Source organism: Myotis myotis, unplaced genomic scaffold (genome assembly GCF_014108235.1).
Source record: "Myotis myotis isolate mMyoMyo1 unplaced genomic scaffold, mMyoMyo1.p scaffold_m19_p_11, whole genome shotgun sequence".
Lineage (NCBI taxonomy): Eukaryota > Metazoa > Chordata > Mammalia > Chiroptera > Vespertilionidae > Myotis > Myotis myotis.
Window position 1 is genome coordinate 45,273,875 of NW_023416315.1, and position 20,460 is coordinate 45,294,334.

Here is a 20,460-nt window from a genome sequence, read left to right on the forward strand (position 1 = left end):
AGTTGCCACCTCTTAGGTGGATAGGCCTACTACTTCTTCCATTTATATTAAGAGAAACTGGGGGGAGAGTGGGCAGATCTGTTAGGAATTGCTGGTGAGAAAAGACTAGAGTTATGGGAAATGTCAGGAGGCTGAAACCTATGGAGAAAGAAAACCAATAAGACATTTTTAATGGTGGAGTAGCTTAAAGAATTTTTAGAAAAGTGGAGAGTCTCTGTTAAGTTGCTTGCTATTTTAGTGGTAAGGTCAAAAGATTGAAAGTATAGTAGTTCCTGAAAATAGGAAAGATCACCAATAGCATAAGTTGGCATGTTGAAGATTCTTAAAAGATAGAAAGAAGATAGGAAGGAGGGAACAAAAAAAGAGCCAAGGAAGCCACTGTACAAGTGGGTTTCTAAGAGAAAGCTCAGTGAAATTCTAAGCTTGATATCAACATATATAGAAAACAGTAGTGGGTTGTGGGTAGTGATCACACAATAAGTTAAAGACTGCAGTAGGAAAAATATATGACAAGCGGACTCTTTCCTAATCTCCAGTGGGAAGACATGGAGTAGGGAGAAGCCTTATTTTTTCCCTTCAGGCTAATGCCAGAGAATTATCCAAGTGAAGGGATGAGCTGCTTAAAGAAGGACCCTCATGAGAAAAATAGGGCCTTCAAAAGAAGCTCAGAAGAAGTAATGCTCTTTTCCCACAACAGAGTGATACAAAGGAAAAAACAAGACACTACTCAACCAAAAGTCGAATGTACTACATCTTTTAGCATCGGAGTAAAGCAGTCCTTACTTGGGCTCCAACCCTCCACCTTTCTATTTCCTCTCATTCAAAGGAGAGGGCTAATGAGAAAGCAGACCTGTCCATAAATACAGAAAATATGCTTTTGATTACCTCTGCTAAATAATGGAGACATTCACTATAAATGAATGGTTTGAAGAGACTAACGACATTTTAGCAATAATATCACATGAAGGACATAGATGAACTAGTGAAACAAAAGAAAAAAAAAATCTGACCTCATAGAAAATAGGTCATTTAAGAAACATAAAGAACTTATAAAAATTTATTAATCCTGAGAAATATTTAAGAGGATAGCTCATCAATAACTGCCAGATTCAAATTTCAGTGGGCTGATAGAGGATAAAAATGGGTCCAGGCCCAGTTGATGGTCTGGAAAAAAAAAAAGACCCAGATTTTCCCCAGATAATAGAGCTAAAAGACAATAAAACATTATTCAACTACTTACTAAGCATCCACTATGTTTCAGAGACTCCTCTAGACTCTGGGGATATAGTAGTGAAAAAAAATAGGTAGAAAAATCTTGCCTCATGGAATTTATTTTTTAATAAGAGTAACAATAAAACATATAGTGTGATAGATGATAATAGGTGTTATGGAGAAAAATGAATTAGGAGAAGGGCACAGACCAAGGGAGGGGTGGGATGGGGTGGTAGGATACCCTCCCTTCCATTGGTAGATTAGAATCTGGGATGGACGATTTGGAATTCTGGGATTTTTAGTGGTAACTAAAGGTCTGTCTCATTTGTGTGTGTAATCTTAACTGAAGCTGGAGATTTGAGGGGGAGTTAGTGGTTGGTAAGGAAGGAAAGGGTAAGAATGTACTCAGGAATATGTAGAATTCTGAGATTCCCATCTTCACTCCTTCCTTTATTTTTATTTTTTATTTCTATTTTTATTTATTTATTTATTTTATTATATATATTGGTTTCCAGTGTACAGCTTAGTGGTTAGACAATCATGTACTTAACTAGTGTTCCCCTTGATAATTCCAGCACCCCTATTGGTACCACGTATATTTATCACCCTATTATTGACTGTATTTCCTTTGCTTTACTTACTCCCCCCTTACTCCTTCCTTTATTGATGTGGAGGCTGGGATGGGACTTATCCCTAGTATGGAGAGCTCTTTCTGGACTGCTGCCCATGGAGTTGTAGGCATTTTTGGGAGGTTGTTATCTATAACTCTGGAGCTCCCTTAGGACTCTGAGAGCTTTGGAGTGTTAAGAGACATTAAAAATCATGGAGATTATATCTAGATCTCTAATAGGAGTTCCAGAATCAAGACCACAGAGGCAAGCTCTAGAACATTTTTCTGAGCTAAAGAAAGATTGAAGCTTTCAGATTGTACAGCTCCACTGATGGCCAAGAAAGATTGATAAAATTACTGATAGATAGGTCTTGGTGAAATATCAGATTCCCAAGATAAGGAGAAAACTTGAAGACTTCATAGAGGAAAGCAGTATTGTCTACAAAAAGATGAGAAATCAGGTAGCTATCATACTAATTATCCAAACACAAAACAGCGGATAGGAGGCACTTTCTTTACATTTCTAGAGTTGGTGATAAAATGAATCCTGTATCTAGGCACAATATTAAGAGACTATGAGGGCAGGTTAAGAATTTTTCTCATGTGAAAGAACACATAATAGTCATCATCATTCTATCTGCCTATTTAAATAACGGTCTATCTCTACAGAATATATACATGTATAAATGTGTATGTATGTGTGTAGAGGTGTGTGTGTGTGTGTGTGTGTGTGTGTTTGTGATACAGTGATATCACAATCACTGTAGGAGTTTCTCTATTAAAGTGGATAATAATACAAAAAAGAATGGGATGGAATAGCTGACTATACCTCAGAATGAAGAAAACTCGAATGGTATTAAATCAGTGTTTTCCAAAATGTGATTACATAACAGTGGTGGAATGTGAGATGATATTAGGTGGTACACAAACCAAACTCAAGAAATTATGTATTATTTTATTGTGTATTAAAACATATAATACAATAAGTCCTTATTTAACACCAGTGTTAAGTTCTTGGAACTGTGGTAAAATAACCTATAATGAAACCAATTTTACTATAAGTTAATTGCTATAAACAAGTGTTAAGTTTCTTTGGCATCTCATCAACATTATAACAAAAAGATACTGAATGAAACAACTGTTAGTTGAGGGCCTACTGAATATTGCTTATGGCAATCCTAAAATAGGTGATAATATAAGGTTGTCTATTAAAAAATGTGGCTTTTATAGTAAGGTGAAAATCCACAATATTTTAAATTTGAATCAAAGCTTATTATTTGATGTTATAATGGCAACCGTAAAAAAATCTCAAGGCAAAAGTTAACACTGATTGATTCTGGAGAGTAAGGCTTTTACTATTAATCTCATAACTTTTTGTGCTATTTTTTTTAACCTTCTAAATGTTTGTTAAAATTAACACTTTGGTAATTTAAAACATTCTCATTCATCAGATGATTGATTAAATGATTATAGAATGTTAAGGGATGGATAAAGGATTTAGATTCTTGATTTTTATATCTTCAGCCTTGGTGAAATGCCTAGAAATTTTGGTTCTAAAGAACAGTGATGACTTGAAATGCCTTATGCCTGTGATGCAAGTTTGGTCAGTTTTTTAATGTAATCTTATCACAGCCCTGTGTACTTTAACTATCACCGTTTTTATATGAATCCGACAAAGAGAAAGTCCCTTAATTTAAACATAAGGTTTTTAGATGATAAAGGATATTGAGGTGTTTTTTTTTTTGCTATTTTCTGGTGATCCATATGTTATCATTTATAGTATTTAAAATAATATCCTGACCATAGCAAAATTAATTTATCTTCATTTAGTTTTAAAAATGAATTTAAAGGAATAGAAATACTTGATTAAATCTTTTTAAAATCAGTGTTACTTAAATATGTTTACCAGCACTATATTTGCTTAACTCTCATTTTTGATGAGGTCCAATTTGCAGCATTTCCCTCATGACTTGGATGTTCCTTATATAAAATGACTGTATATTCCTCATGTTTTACTTGTAGGTTTAATCATTAGAACCAAAGCCTTTTTTTTTTTTCACATTCAGCTTTTAAATAACTAGATGTTTTAAATAACTAGGTGTCTTTCTGCATAGTCAGCATTTATATCTATTAAGCTTGTTGTTGTATATTACTGCAACTGGTGTAATGATCTGTATAGCTTAGTAAGAACAGGTGTTCTGCTGTGAAAGCAGATACCCACACTTAACAAAATCATTTCTTGGATCTGTAAACTTAATACAATGATGGGTTAACTTTCTTATTGTCTACATCCCTTGGAAAACACACATATGTAACAGTCTCTCCTATTCCATATCTTAATTAGCTTAAATAAAAATGGGCTCATGCTTATAAATATGTCAGAGGTATTAGATTAAAGACAAAGATGTGAATTATTTATGCAAAGTTTATAAATCTTTTCTTAAATTAATGCCTATATCACATGCATTTATAAGGCATCAAAGATCAGAGTTGTAGTTCTAGTAGATCTGCTGCTCACATATGTACACTCCTGCTGATGTAAAACAATTAAAAAAGTGAAAGGCATGTTTCATTATATGCTGGTTGAATTCCTGGTCAGGGCACATGCTCAGATTATAGCTGGATCCCCAGTAGGGGGTGTGCAGGAGGTAGCAGATCCATATTTTACTCTCACATTGATGTTTTTCTCTCTGTCCCTCCCTCTCCTTTCCTCTAAAAATTAAAAACATAAAGGAGGTATTTTAAAAAATGACTAAACTATAAGTTATAAGGGGCTTCTAGTAATAGGAAGTTTAAACAGGCTGAAATCACTTACAAAAAGTCATTTTACACAAGCTTTAATATGCTTTTAGCATTTCATATATATTTTTGTCTTCCATTATAAAAGTAACATATGTTTATTTTAGAAAAATAGAGAAGAAAAAGGAAGAAACAAAAATATTATCTATGGCCCCAACATGTAGTAACAACCACCAGTTATGTTTTCTTCTGTCCATAATTTTTTAATTAAAGTAAAACATATACTTTATATAACATATACATATATATATGTATATGCACACACACACACACAAATCAACTCAGTGAATTTTCACAAACTGAACCCGTGTTAGCAGCATCCAAAATTAAAAAATAGAACATAATCAACATTTGAGCAATCCTTCACCTTACTGCTTCCAATTACTACCCACTGCCCAAGGGTAACCACCATCTGATTTCTAACCATAGATTAGTTTTGTCTGTTTTATTTTAAATCTTCACATGAAGATATATATATATATATATATATATATATATATATATTTTTTTTTTTTTTCTTTCCATTGTTTTATAGAGAGTGTGGAAGAGAGAGGGAGAGAAAGAGAGAGAAAAAACATCAATATGAAAGAGACACATTGATTGGTTGCCTCCCACAGGCCCTCTTTCCCCCAAACAGGGCTGGGGAATCTAACTTAGAAACCAGGTATATGCCCTTGACCTGGAACCAAACTCACAACTCTGGTGTGCAGGCAGACCCTCTCACCACTGAGCATCATCAGCCAGTCTGTTTTTGAACTTGATATAAACCATACATACTTATAAAAAATACTAGAGGCCCAATGCACGAATTCGTGCATGGATGGGGTCCGGTTGGCACCCCCTCTCATGGGGCTGATTGGGCCAGGTCAGTGAGGGGGGAGGTGATGCAGGAGGTTGGCCCATCAGCCCCACCCTCAATCAGGGTGGGGGGTCGATTGGGGACCAAGCCAGCGGGGGGAGGGGCCATGGGAGGTTGGCTGGCAGGCCCCGCCCCTGTTCTGGCCAAGCTGGCCAGGGGGAGGGGCCGCCCCTCCCCACATCAGGCCAGTTGGCCAGATGCAGTGCACTTCATAGCAACCAGTTGTTCTGCTAGTTCCAGTCAGTCTGGCGTTTCGGTCTCTTGGCTTTTATATATATAGATAGCTTGATCATTGTTATTTCAAATTATAGCATAAACATTTCTATTTTGTTAAGCACTTTGTAAACATACTTTGAATAGCTGCATAATCCTATACACAGGAGGAACTGTAGTTTACTTAACCATTCCTTTCTTGCTGCAAATTAGCACATTGTGCACCATTAGTTTTATTGCTAGCTTTACCCAGTGGCCAGATAAGTTTCTATTGAACGAGTACAAAAAATGTTTTACAAAGTATCATACTTTAAAAAGATATTAGCTTGTAAGAACATGTAATAAATAACTTCAAAATGCAGTGGGTATTTAATTTTGAGGCGTGCCTTTAACATTTATGTAAAACACTGTGTAATGTGAAAACACGAGAATGCTCGTGATCCGCCCGCAATGTGTTAATATTCTGCAGACAAAAATTTTCCTGCTAGGTAGCCAAATCCAAAATCTATAGAGCAAGCCATCAAGGAAGGGCAGACTAGAACTCTCAGGCAGGAGCCGAAACTATAGTTCACAGGTGGAATTTCTTTTTTTTTTTTTTTGCTTTTTTTATTGAATTTTATTGGGGTGACACTGGTTAACAAAATTATACAGGTTTCAAGTATACAATTCCATAACATGTCATCTGTACACTGTTTGTGTGTTCACCACCCTGCAGATATATTTTTTTAAAAAGTTTCTTTCCTTTCCAAGTCAACATACAAGTGATTGTCTTAATTCCAGTGAGCATCTAATTGGAAAAAAAAAACAAAAACATGTAGCTTTCAGTATACTTAATGAGTTCACAAAGTTTATGAGACCTTAAATTTTCACTAATATAACTGATTTTTTTATTTTTAAATGAAATAATAGCACAGTTCAATAACTTACTCAAATAATTGTACAAACACTGCCGAATTAGAAATATATATTACAAGCTACTAAATGTGTGTAAAAATTATTTGAGGTATAAAAGTTTGTATTTGCCTTATGAGAGGCTGTTCAGAAGTGTTAATGTAAGTTCGTATACTGTTATGGGATCTTCTCTTTATGTAACTGTAATAGAGTACAAATATATTTTCATGTTCGTGCACTGCAATTGTTTTGTAAATTGTGCTGTGATGAATGTGTTATGTCAGTTTTCTTGTTTTAGACTGCAGTGACAAACATTAAAATATGCTGTTATCATTGGATCCTATATTGTGAAGATTTATAAATGTTATTGCTAGCATTCGGTGAACATTATTATACTTTATTTAGGAAAAAGGGCCCATTTAATTTACATTTCACAAGGTTTGTAGACCACACTATTTCTGGATGGACTGTTTTGAATAAAATTGTTTCACCAAATTGCTGGGTATATCATCACAGTTCTGAGGAATGCTAGTGTCTAGTTTTTAACCAAAATACATTTTTCATTAATATGCATAGCTAAAGATGTCACCTGCAGTGAGCCATCTGTACCCAAAATGCTTCTATAATGGAGTTCATGTGGTTTGGGAAATCCTGAATAACACAAAGCATAATCTGTTATCAAACGTTAGCTTGGTTTCCTCTTTATAATATTGTACGTTATATTATTATCTAATGTGTATTATAGTATAATTATATTTTATGTGGCATTCAAAATAATACAATATAAATATAATATACGTAGTTATATTTATAACTATATAACTATAAATAACACATTCAGTAAATATTTGGACGTAATTTGATGAGAAATAGAAAAAAAGTTTAGAATAATTTATCATTAAATAATATCTAAAATTTTCTTGGTATCCAATATAGAGACGTAGTCACTCCTTTTAAGAGTCTAAGTGAGGAACGGAGAGGAGAGGAAATAATTGGAAAGAAAGATTTAAAACACTATCTATTTGAGTCCAGATGTTGTGGTTCACACTATTGTTTAATAGTTGAGAAGAGACAGACCTTAATTGATGATGGAATATTAAGTGATAAAGGAGGAAATTCAATGTAGACCATAAAAAGGTACCATTTTGATATATGGGTGAGGAATACAAATTGGACTGTGAATTATAACTCACATTAGAGAGAATGATAGTACTGCTTTAATGGAGTAAGTGGTATATTTTGATGTCATGGTTTGCAGAAAAGCTTAGTTGTGATGTATCAAGACCAAGAAACCCAACAAGTTTTATTGTAAAGGACAAGATGAAAGCATGATTGAAGAAAACTTATTCAATGGCTAATGTGAACGGTATGAACACCAGCAAATAAAGATTCTATGTGCTTGTTCTTTTGATATTCCATTCTTCCAGGTATTATGCTATGTTGTTGAGCAAAGATTTTATTATAAATTTTATGTAAATTTTGTGTTGAAAGTGTCCAGTTTGGAGCATATCGAAGGGTAGATGTTAGTCATTAAACTTTCTGGACTTTTTTTTTTTTTTTTGAGAGGCTTCCATTCTGTTTTGAAGTTAAGCAGATTAGTAATAGATCAGAATAGGAATATGCTTTAATTCTGGAACCCCACATTTGCTAATTCACCTTATTGCTTAGGTGTCTTGAGTTAACTCGGTTGAATGATTACTGAAGACATCCTCTTAAAATTCAGAATATAATTTTTCTTTAAATTTTATTTTATTGCTTAAAGTATTACAAAGAATATTACATATGTCTCCTTTTTTCTCCCCTTGACATTCCCCTGGCCTCCTCTACCCCCCAGTGTCTTGGGCCCATTGGTTATGTTTATATGCATGCATACAAGTCCTTCGGTTGATCGCTTACCCCCCGCACCCCAACCCTCCCCAGCCTTCCCGCTTTAGTTTGACAGTCTGTTCCAGGGGTGGGCAAACTTTTTGACTCGAGGGCCACAATGGGATCTTAAACTGGACCGGAGGGCCAGAACAAAAGCATGGATGGAGTGTTTGTGTGAACTAATATAAATTCAAAGTGAACATCATTACATAAAAGGGTACGGTCTTTTTTTTTTTTTTTTTTTTTTAGTTTTATTCATTTCAAATGGGCCGGATCCATCCCGCGGGCCGTAGTTTGCCCACGGCTGGTCTGTTCCATACTGCTCTGCCTTTCTATCTATTTTTGTTCATCAGTTTATAATGGTCTTTATTATCCATAAATGAGTAAGATCATGTGGTATTTTTCTTTCATTGACTGGCTTATTTCACTTAGCATAATGCTCTCCAGTTCCATCCATGTTGTTGCAAATGGTAAGAATTCCTTCTTTTTTACAGCAGCATAGTATTCCATTGTGTAGATGTACCACAGTTTTCTAATCCACTCATCTGCTGATGGGCACTTAGGCTGTTTCCAGATCTTCGCTATGGTAAATTGTGCTGCTATGAACATACGGGTGCATATATCCTTTCTGATTGGTGTTTCTAGTTTCTTGGGATATATTCCTAGAAGTGGGATCACTGGGTCAAATGGGAGTTCCATTTTTAACTTTTTGAGGAAACTCCATACTGTTTTCCATAGTGGCTGCACCAGTCTGCATTCCCACCAGCAGTGCACGAGTGTTCCTTTTTCTCCACATCCTCGCCAGCACTTGTCCTTTGTTGATTTGTTGATGATAGCCATTCCGACAGGTGTGAGATGGTACGTCATTGTTGTTTTGATTTGCATCTCTGGGATGATTAGTGACTTTGAGCATGTTTTCATATGTCTCTTGGCTTTCTGAATGTCCTCTTTTGAAAAGTGTCTATTTAGGTCCTTTGCCTATTTTTTGATTGAATTGTTTATCTTCTTTTTGTTAAGTTGTATGAGTTCCCTATAAATGTTGGAGATTAAACCCTTATCGGTGATAACATTGGCAAATATGTTCTCCCATGCAGTGGGCTTTCTTGTTGTTTTGTTGATGGTTTCTTTTGCTGTGCAGAAGCTTTTTATTTTGATATAGTCCCATTTGTTTATTTTTTCTTTAGTTTCCAATGCCCTAGGGAGCAGTATCAGTGAAGAAATTGCTTCGGCATATGTCTGAGATTTTGTTGCCTTTGGATTCCATTTTTAATAATCAATAGTTTTGATATTTTTTAAAAAGTGTCACCATTTATTAAAATTCTATACGTGAAGTTCAGAATTAAAAGTTCAAGTGGTACCTCTCCAAACAGCTGTAAATAAGATATTTCTCATCCAGCAAAGGCCTTAGCCAGGAAAGTTGTAATACTGTATTTTACAGCTCTGATACATAACAAAAGGGAATGGAATTAAACAGGGAGATGTGTTATAGACATTATATGCAGGTCTATCTTATAAAACACAGAGACCTCCGAATGAACAGAAATCCTGGCTGACCACTCTCTTAACTCCATTTTTATAGCATATTAAGTCAGAAGACTGAATGAATAACCTTATGCCTTTCTTTTGTTCCTTTCCATTAGAGCTAATTGAAATAGAGTAGCTCATTAAACAATTGTGTCTCCAGACCTTGCATTCTATTTATCCACTTTCTATTTTACTTATGCACTTTCTGTAACTAGGGCGGAGAAAGCAAAAAATGACTCTTTTTCCTTAATATATGAACCCTAAATTTTAGCAATAATTGAGGCATAACATATTTATCTAGTACAGTTAGAATTTTTCATTTTAATGCTTATATTTTGAAGGTAAGAATTCTTCTGGGACACATGATCCAGTTGTAGGCTCTCCTAGTATTGTTTCTTCTATTTATCTCATAATATTTCAAATGGATGTGGATGATCAGAGTGCAATATAATTAGACCTAATTAGAGCATAATTTTAGGGAGTGGGTGCTACTTGTGACAGGTGACCTGGGAAGTTGTTCATGAAATATGGATTGAAGGCTTCTGCGAACTGTGGCATGGGGAAGAAGTGATAAGGACTAAAATCTTTTAAGATCCTCATTCATGGTTACAGTGGAATGAAGACCAATCATGCAGACCTAGGGAAACCAACTGTATCATAGACATGGGTACTAGATGGAATTGGCAGTTAAGTGTCTAAGGCAATGATGGTAACAAATTCAGGTTCATTTCTGCTCAGAGTTAGAGATAAACATTTAATTTTAGGAGAAAACAAGGCAGTAATTTTCTCCAGGCAAGGAAAATATGGTTAGCAGGCATGGTGATTAAGGAGGACTCTTTCAGTTTGAATGAAAGGGGGACCATGGGCAGAGATGTCGACTAGAGTTCTAGAGAGAATGGCATGTAACCAGAACATGAGGGCAGAAGCCTGTCATTCAGGGTGGGTAAACAGTGGGAATTAGCAGAATAAATACAGATATGCTGTAGATTGAAAAGCACAAACATTTTCAATTAATTTACTTAATTCAGATCAACTAAAAAAATATTTTTGAACATCTATAATGCTTTATGGGTTAGTTATACCCTGGGATCAATAGAAAGACCACATTGCCAGGAACACCTTACCATTTGTTGCTTACAGCCTTTTGATGGGTACAGATCGGGAAATAGAATTATGTAAGTGCTTGCATAAGAACATTAACACAACTTTATATATTGAATTTGTTACAAAAACTAAACTTTATTTCACAGTTATTGGAGATGAGGATTGAGGGGAAGTAAAGATAACCCCTTCGATGGTTTTTTTTAAACAGTGTATTTTTGGTGGAGTTATAAGGTATTTGAGAAATGACAAGGAGGACCAAATGAGGAACAGTGACTTGGACATATGAAAGATTGAATGGGAAATTACCTTTCATAAGCAGTATAGACACATGAGTAACAATTGAGAATGCAGGTACAATATGGCAGAAATTGTAACTCAGATGGCTGAGAGGGTCAAGGTTCTGTTATTACTCCTTATGCTCCCTAAGTGCATCGCAAAGAGAAGTAGGAGGTTGTTCATGATGTTAATGCTGGGGCTGGTTGTGGCCTTTTTCGTTTTCTCAAATGTATCGGAAGGTTTTTTGTTATTTTTTTCTCAGTTGAATCAAGAAATTTGAAAATCATCCTGTTTTCAGTATTAAATTGTTAAATGCTGAGATAAAAATAATTTTTATTTTTAACAGATTTAGACTGTAGAACTAAATGAAAGGGAGGTTCTTTCTAAAAAATCCTAAAAATACAGAAAGCTTTTTATATTGTGACAGAGGCCTGGTGCATGAAATTCGTGAACTCAGGGGTTGGAGGTGGGCAGAACCTCAGCCCAGCCTGCCCCCTCTCACAGTCTGGGAGCCCTTGGGGGATGTCTGACTGAAGGCTTAGGCCCACTCCCCAGAGGCTCCCGCCACTGCCACTATGCTCACCAGCTGTGAGCCAGCTTCTGGCTGAGTGATGCTCCCCCTGTGGGAGTGCATTGACCACTAGAGGGCAGCTCCTGAGTTGAGCAGGATTGGGCCAAAACTGGTGCTTCGACATCCCCTAAGGGGTCCTGGATTGTGAGAGGGCGCAGACCATGCTGAGGGACCCCACCGGTGCACAATTGGAGCTGGAGAGGGATGCAGGAGGTTGGACAGCTAGGGAGGGACCTTGGGAGGGCTCCAAGGCATGTCTGGCCCGTCTCACTCAGTCCTGATCAGCTGGACCACAGCAGCAAGCTAACCTACTGGTCGCAGCATCTGCCCCCTAGTGGTCAGTGCACATTGTAGTGACTGGTTGACCGGTTGACTCTCTGCCCCTTAGTGGTCAGTGCACATCATAGCAAGAGGTTGAGCAGCCTTAGCATATCGTTAGCATATTTTGCTATGATTGGTTGAACGGCCAACTGGATGACCGGACACTGAGCATATTAGGCTTTTATTATATAGGATAACTATTGACAATGTATTCTAGCAGTGGGGAGGAACATTGAGGGATCACATATCTTAATAAATGTTTGAATAAAGAAATGAATAAATTTGGCATCTCCTTTGCTTTGACACTTGTCAAAAAGAATAGTAGTAATTTAACTATAATAAAAGTGTTATATGCTAATTAGATCAGACAGGCCAATGACCTTCCGGATGTCCTTCTGGACAACCTTCCGGATGAAGCCGGGACTGTGAGGGCTGAGGCAAGCCGCCGTGGCTGCAAGGGCCAAGCCCCTTGCACAAATTTTGTGCATCGGGCCTCTAGTTTAACTATAATGAAAGTCACTGACCCTAGGCGTTTGTAAGTTAAAGTGGTTAATGTGGATGCAGATCTCACATAATATTTTATAGGAAAACTAGAGGCCTGATGTGTGAAAATTCATGCAAGAATAGGCCTTCCTTCTCCCAGCTGCCGGCACTGGCTCTCTTCAGACCCCAGGAGCCGAACTGCTTCCCTCCTCCGGCCACCGGCAGGCACCCAGGACCCGGGCTGCTTCCCTTCTCCGGCTACTGGCAGGCACCCAGGACCCGGGCTGCTTCCCTTCTCTGGCCACTGGCAGGCACTTAGGACCTGGGCTGGCTTCCCCTCTGGCCCTGGCTTCATCAGGAAGGACGTCCAGAATGATGTCTGGTCTAACTAGCATATTACCCTATTATTATGGATGTGAGTAATAGAGTATAGTTAAAGAATTATGCTTTTAATTATATTTTCTTCTGTGTTGCCTGGCTGCATGATTATGAGGTGATATATCATTGAAAGCTGTGGAAGAAGAAAAATAAATAATAGAACAGAAGAATTGACATTGACAATAAGGGAAATGGGAGATGATTGAGTGGGAAGGTGCATAATTATAGAGGAATTTCCTTCCATCAAGAAGGAGGCAAAATGGAGTGAAAGTTCCCTTACATTCTAGCTCACTTTAATCATGGTATTTGCATAAGGAGCAATTGCTTGATTATGTTTTGGGATGTACATATGTATATTATATGTATATATGTATGTATATATGTGTATATATATGAAGTTAGTTTGTGAAATGTTTCAAACATACAAAAAGGTAAAGATAAAAATATGCATAGGTATTCAACACTCATATTGAGAAAAAATGTAGTGAACACCCCTATCACTCACTCATACTTAATAAATATTTTAATTCTACTTTTTGATACAGATTTTTAAACAGAAATATAACATGTCAGTTGGAATTGAAAATCTCCTTTAACCTCCAAATAAAAATTTGCTCTCCTTGAAATTGAAAAATAAGGCTTTTTATATAGGTGTATGAGTTTAAATAATTTCAATGTGCTTTTTAAAATTTTAAAGCCATTTTAATGATTAAGAAAAATATTCAGTATAGTTTTTTCCCATTAAAAAAGCTTAACTATAAACTGTCATATTACAAAAAAAAGTTTAGTGATTATTCAATTTCTTTTCAAAAGGAAATTATTTGCAAATAAAGAGTATGTTTTTTACCAGCTGAATAACACTTCACGATTTTATATGGAGGAAAACTTTTCTGGTATCTGTGCTCCATATATTTACTTTTTTTAACACATAGAAATCTATACAAAGATTTCAGTGTTAAATTGGTAACATTGGTTACTTTGGTTGGAGAGATTGTATCATGTAGAGTTTGCCATTCTAAATTACTTTGTTACTATTTAAAATTTTATATAGTAAGCATATATTATTTTGGAATTAAAAAAGGTAATGTTAAACATAGGTACTTTTAAATTATCTCCTAAACCAGTGATGGCGAACCTACGACACACGTGGCAGAGGTGACATGCGAACTCATTTTTTTGGTTGATTTTTCTTTGTTAAATGGCATTTAAATATATAAAATAAATATCAAAAATATAAATCTTTGTTTTACTATGGTTGCAAATATCAAAAAATTTCTATATGTGACACAGCACCAGAGTTAAGTTAGGGTTTTTCAAAATGCTGACACGCTGAGCTCAAAAGGTTCGCCATCACTGTCCTAAACTATATAGTACCAACTTCAACATCTCCTTTTCACATTGAATGTGATTTGAAAAGAGCATCTATACCTATACTTATACGTACACATATATATACATATATATGTATATATCTATACCTATACTTATACATATACTAGAGGCCCGGTGCACAAAAATTTGTGCACTCGGGGGTGGAGGGGGGGGTCCCTCAGCCCGGCCTGTGCCCTCTTGAAGTCTGGGACCCCTTGGGAGATAATGACCTGCTGGCTTAGGCCTGCTCCCGGGTGGCAGAGGGCAGGCCCAATCCCTAGGTGCAGCCCCTGGTCGGGCTCAGAGCAGGGCCGATTGGGGAGTTGGGGCGCCGCCCCGTCATGCACAGAGCAGGGCAGATTGGGAGGTTGTGATGCCACCCTCAGTCACGCTCAGGGTAAGGCCAATTGGGGGATTGGGGCACCATCTCCTGTCACACTCAAGGCACGGTTGATGGGGAGGTTGCGGTGCCACCCCCTGTCACGCACAGAGCAGGGCCAATCCGGGGGTTGGGGCGCTGCCCCCATCACCCACAGAGCAGGGCCGATCATGGGGTTGGGGCGCCGCCACTCTCACACTCAGGGCAGGGCCGATGGGGAGGTTATGGCTCTACCCCATCACACACAGAGCAGGGTCCGTGGGGGGGGGGGGGTTGGGGAGCTCCCCCCTATCAGGCACAGAGCAGGGCTGCTCAGGGGCTTGGGGCCCCTCCCCCTGTCACACACAGAGCTGCAGGGCGATCAGGGGGTTTGGGTGCTGCCCCCTGTCACGCTGATCCTGGTGCTGGGAGGCATATTTTACTATATAGGGTAGAGGCCTGGTGCATGGGTGGGGCCGGCTGGTTTGCCCTGAAGGGTGTCCTGGATCAGGGTGGGGGTCCCCACTAGGGTGCCTGGCCAGTCTGGGTGAGGGGCTGAGGGCTGTTTTCAGGCTGGGAGTGACTGAAGTTCCCAACCGCTCCTTTTTTTCTTTTTTATCCTGGGCCAGCTTTACCTTGAGGCTTGGCTCCAGCTCTTAGGCCTCCGGGGCTGAAAGTAGGTTTCTGGCCTTTGCTCACAATGTTGCAAATCTGCTGGCTGAAGTCCGGCGGTATTTGTTACAGTGTTTCTTAAACTGCCCGCTCAGAGGCCTGCAGCCACAGGTGGGGAACGTTGGTTTCCTCCAATGATCCTCCGTCACTGAGGCAAGCAAGCCTCATGTTAGTTTCAAGCTGCCTGGCTGCCGGCCGCCATCTTGGCTGACAGTTAATTTGCATATCTCGCTGATTAGCCAATGAAAAGTGTAGCGGTCGTACACCAATTACCATCTTTCTCTTTTATTAGTGTAGATGTATATATCCTATATAATAAAAGAGAAACATGCATATTAACCATCCCTCTGCTATGCTCAAGCCATGCCCACCAGCCAATGAGGAGTGAGTATGCAAATTAACCTGACAAAGATGGCGGGTAATTTGCATACACAGAACAGAGTGGGAGAGCGGGTAGTTTGGGGGGACGTGGCTCCCTCAGTCGCTCCTTAGGTCGCTCCCTTAGGGGAATGTGGCTCCCTTGGTCACTGGATGGAGAGCAGAGCAGGAGAGCCGGAGGCTTGGGGAGATGTGGCTCCCTTGGTCGGGGAAAACTGAGAGAGTGGGGAGCACCAGGAATCCTGGGAATAGTAGTTTTGGTGGCAGCCCCAGGACCAGAAGTGGAAGCCAGCGTGCAGGGAGCACCAGGGATGCTGGGAATCGTAGTTCTCCTAGACACTAGAGCATTGGTTCTCAACCTTCCTAATGCTGCGACCCTTTAATACAGTTCCTCATGTTGTGATGACCCCCAATTTCATTGTTACAAATTGAACATAATTAAAGCATAGTGACTAATCACAAAAACAATATGTAATTATATATGTTTTCCGATGGTCTTAGGCGACCCCTGTAAAAGTATCGTTCAACCCCCAAAGGGGTCGCAACCCACAGGTTGAGAACCGCTGCACTAGAGCAAATTGAGCCTGGAGCAAGTTACTGCTGTGGTTGGGGCTGGAGGGAAAGCAAAGGTGAGAGACATAAGTAAAATCAGAGTGTCTAGAAAAAATTAAAGGGAAGATATCCTAAAACTTCCAGGAAATCTCCACCAATGGAGCAAAGACAAAAAAATGCCTCTATTATTCTGTGAGCAACAAACCAAACTGGGTTGTGGGTCTCAGACAATTTGCTCATATGATTGCAAAGACAGACAGAAACTCTCGGATTGGAGAGGGCTCCCCTGAGGGCTCCCTGATTGGAGAGGGTGCAGGTCGGGCTGAGGGACCCCCCCTCCCCACCCCCTGTCGTGCACAAATCTTAGTGCACCGGGTCCCTAGTGTGTGTGTGTGTGTGTGTGTGTGTGTGTGTGTGTGTGTGTGTGTATGATGTATATCTCACTTGTATATGTATCTCCCCAGTCAAATAAGAATATTGCTTCCTTGTATTCCTTACATTGCAGTTTCCAGTATATTCAGAAAATTCAAAGGAAACAATATTTTCTCTATTAGATCATGCTATTTAGGCTAATTTGATGGGAGGGGATGCCATTATTTTTTCTATATTTTGTTAACAGAGAATGTTCTCTTTTTAATCCAGCATGGTTAACAATTTTTGTTTTTCACACATTTGATTATGTCTCCTTGGAGGGGGAAGTAATGCTGTGCTAATTTAGGAAATTAGCAATGTGTTAATAATTTGACAAGCCTACTCTGGGTTGTATAACTAAAATCTGTTATGAACCATCAATAGAGAAAGTATCTAACATAACTGATTTATGGAATCTAATATATATTACAATTTATTTTTTATGATACTTGCTTTTCTATTTCTGGGAGTAATAAAACTTTGAGTAAACCAAAGGTGAAGAATAACAAAATTAACTTTAGAAGAAAAATACAACTCTGTTGATTTTTACTCTTATATTTCCTTAAAAAATAAGAGTGCTTAAGTCTCTGAGGTTCATTAATTACATTTTAAGGTAATTACTTGAATATTATTTAATTAAAATAATTTGATCTTTTATGTTTTGCTTGATGAGAGACATAGTTTCAGATGATACCAGCATTTTGAAAATGTTTCACATTGTTTTTATCTCAGTGACTGTTGTTTTATTTTATTTCTAGGTAAAAGAGTGGCTCTGTTTAAATTGTCAGATGCAAAGAGCTCTAGGAGGTGACTTGGCTCCAATTCCGTCATCACCCCAGCCCAAACCGAAGACAGCCGCAGGTATTCTTGCATCAGTGGTGAGCAAACCATCGCCACAGTCACAGCAGATTTCTCCAAAGAAGGATGCTGTACCCAAACAGGATATCTCAAAGGCACCTGAGTCTAAAAAGCCTCCACCTCTTGTGAAGCAACCAACCCTTCACGGTTCTCCCCCTGTCACGGCCAAGCAGCCTCATGTGGCAGAATCCTCACCCAAGCCAGCCCCTTTCAAAGAGCCTTCTGTCCCATCCGAGCTGGCCAAGGTCCCCATGGCTGATGATAAACCAAAGCAGCCCAAGATGGCAAAGCCAGCCACAGACATTGTGTCTTCATCGTTAACAGCAACAAAACCTGATATTCCAAGCTCCAAAATACAATCCCAGGATCAAGAGAAAACAACTCCTCCTCTGAAAACAGACTCTGCCAAACCTTCACAGAGTTTCCCACCCACTGGAGAAAAAGTCACCCCATTCGATTCTAAAGTCATACCTCGACCTGCATCAGATTCGAAAATTATATCACATCCTGGGCCCAGTATGGAGAGCAAAGGTAAAAAACAAGTGGATCCAGTTCAAAAGAGGGAAGAACCCAAGAAAGCAGAAACCAAAATCAGCCCTAAGCCAGATGCCAAGCCTGTGCCAAAAGGGTCACCAACACCTTCCGGCCCACGACCTACCCCTGGCCAAACTGCCCCCCCATCCCCACAGCCACCAAAGCCTCAGGAGCAGTCAAGGCGTTTCAGCTTGAATCTGGGAAGTATTACTGATGCTCCTAAATCACAGCCCACCACTCCTCAAGAAACTATGACTGGGAAGCTCTTCGGGTTCGGAGCATCCATCTTCAGCCAGGCATCAAATTTAATCTCCACAGCAGGCCAGCCGGGATCTCATTCACAAAGTGGGCCCGGGGGCCCAGCAAAACAAGTCCCTCCTCCTGCACAGCCGCCTCCCTCTCAGGGGCCACCCAAGTCTACAGGTCAGGTACCAGCAGCACCTGCAAAGGTTCTACCTGTGAAAAAGGAAACAAAAGCCCCAGGAGCTGAAAAATTAGAGCCCAAAGCTGAGCAAGTTCCAACAGTCAAACGAACAGAAACAGAAAAGAAGCCTCAGCCTATTAAGGATGGCAAACCTTCAATAGCTGAGCCTCCGAAGGCTGCCCTTCCCCCCAAACTGGAGAAACCCCCCAAACCAGAATCAGCCTGTCCTCTCTGCAAAACTGAACTCAACATAGGTTCTAAGGAGCCTCCTAATTTCAACACTTGCACCGAGTGCAAGCATCAAGTGTGTAATCTCTGTGGATTTAACCCTACACCACACCTGACTGAGGTAAGCAATATTTATATTACATATAGATGTGAGATGATTGTCTTCATTCTGAAATATTTGGTAGCCAAATTGCCGAGCAAAAAAAAGAAAGCAAGTAAATATTGATACCTTAGAAGTTTCAATTACTTTTTATAGGTTTACGTACTTATTAAAAAAGTTTATGTAATTTATACTTTTCTGGGTTAATGCACCAAAAGTAAGAGGATGATATAAGCTGAGAACTTAAAATACAACTATCCCAATCCTTTATGAATTAACCACCTATAGCTTTGGAGGACTGTCTGGTTTTCACCTGTAAACATCAAATAAGAGAAGTAATTTATTATTTCCAACCTTTCTAATCCTTCTACTTTCTTTAATAAAAAAAGAAGTTTGATTGGTTGCAGATCTGTTATTTTAAAAAACATGAGATCTATTATTTACAAAAATTGTTAAGAACTCTGTTAAGGGAATATTATTGTCTACTAGAAAATATCAGTTCAAATATATTATGTCTAGACTTTTTGATAGTTCTGTTTGAGCTGTTATTTGGCATAAATATAATAAATTATTTTATTAAGAACTATAGAAAGAAAAAAAATATGGATTTAACTGACTAATATAAGGGAATTTTTTTAACGGAGCAACAAGAAAACTTTTTCCACAAAGTAAATGACTAAAAACCACATAGCCAATTTCTACCTAACCCTATATAATAAATGGGTAGTATGCAAATTGACCCTAACTGCAGAATGACTGGATGCTATGATGTGCACTGACCACCAGGGGGCAAACACTCAACACAGGAGTTGCCCCCTGGTGCACTTCCACAGCGGGAGTGCTGCTCAGCCAGAAGCCGGCTCATGGCTGGCCAGCGCAGCAGTGGTGGTGGGAGCCTCTCCTGCCTTCGCAGCAGCACTAAGGATGTCCGACTGGTGGCTTAGGCCCGTTGCCCTCCCCTGAGGGTTCCCCCCCTCAAGTGCATGAATTTTCATGCACCAAACCTCTAGTACAGTTATAAAAGAAGGAATCTATGAGCCTTAGTAATGTGTTAGGGCTGTTAGAATTTTGGATCTTTGGAGACTGACGGGTTAAATGACAGCTGCTATCTTAGATAAGTAACAACAATGTTTTAACAATCATTTTGGGATTGAACTTTAAATAGTTGTTCATTGTTTTTATACAAATCAAAAATACTTAGGGATTATTTTATTTCATTCTCCTTGATTTTGTAATTGATTGGAATGAGAAATTATACCAATTTTTAGTAACCATACAAAAAAAACTTTAGAAAATCTTGCTGTTGTTTTCAAGTTGTTTTTTTTTTAAAGAATATACCATACAATATTTTAATTTTTCACCTTTGAAAGATATTAGGTTGCTTTGATATTATTAACACTGTTTGAAAATATTGTCTTTACAGACTTAAGCAGGTTTTTATTCTCTTTAACTGTGATGAATAATGTT

At 38.5% G+C, this 20,460-nt stretch overlaps 1 protein-coding gene across 1 annotated transcript in view; it reads left to right on the forward strand.

The window, feature by feature from the left end:
- The window catches only part of PCLO (piccolo presynaptic cytomatrix protein), a 273,992-nt gene that overhangs the window by 12,607 nt on the left and 240,925 nt on the right, over positions 1-20,460 (forward strand). Inside the window, exon 3 of the mRNA XM_036328338.1 lies at positions 17,608-19,014. Within this exon, the coding sequence (XP_036184231.1) occupies positions 17,608-19,014 (1,407 nt within the window). The remainder of the gene's footprint in view (positions 1-17,607; positions 19,015-20,460) is intronic.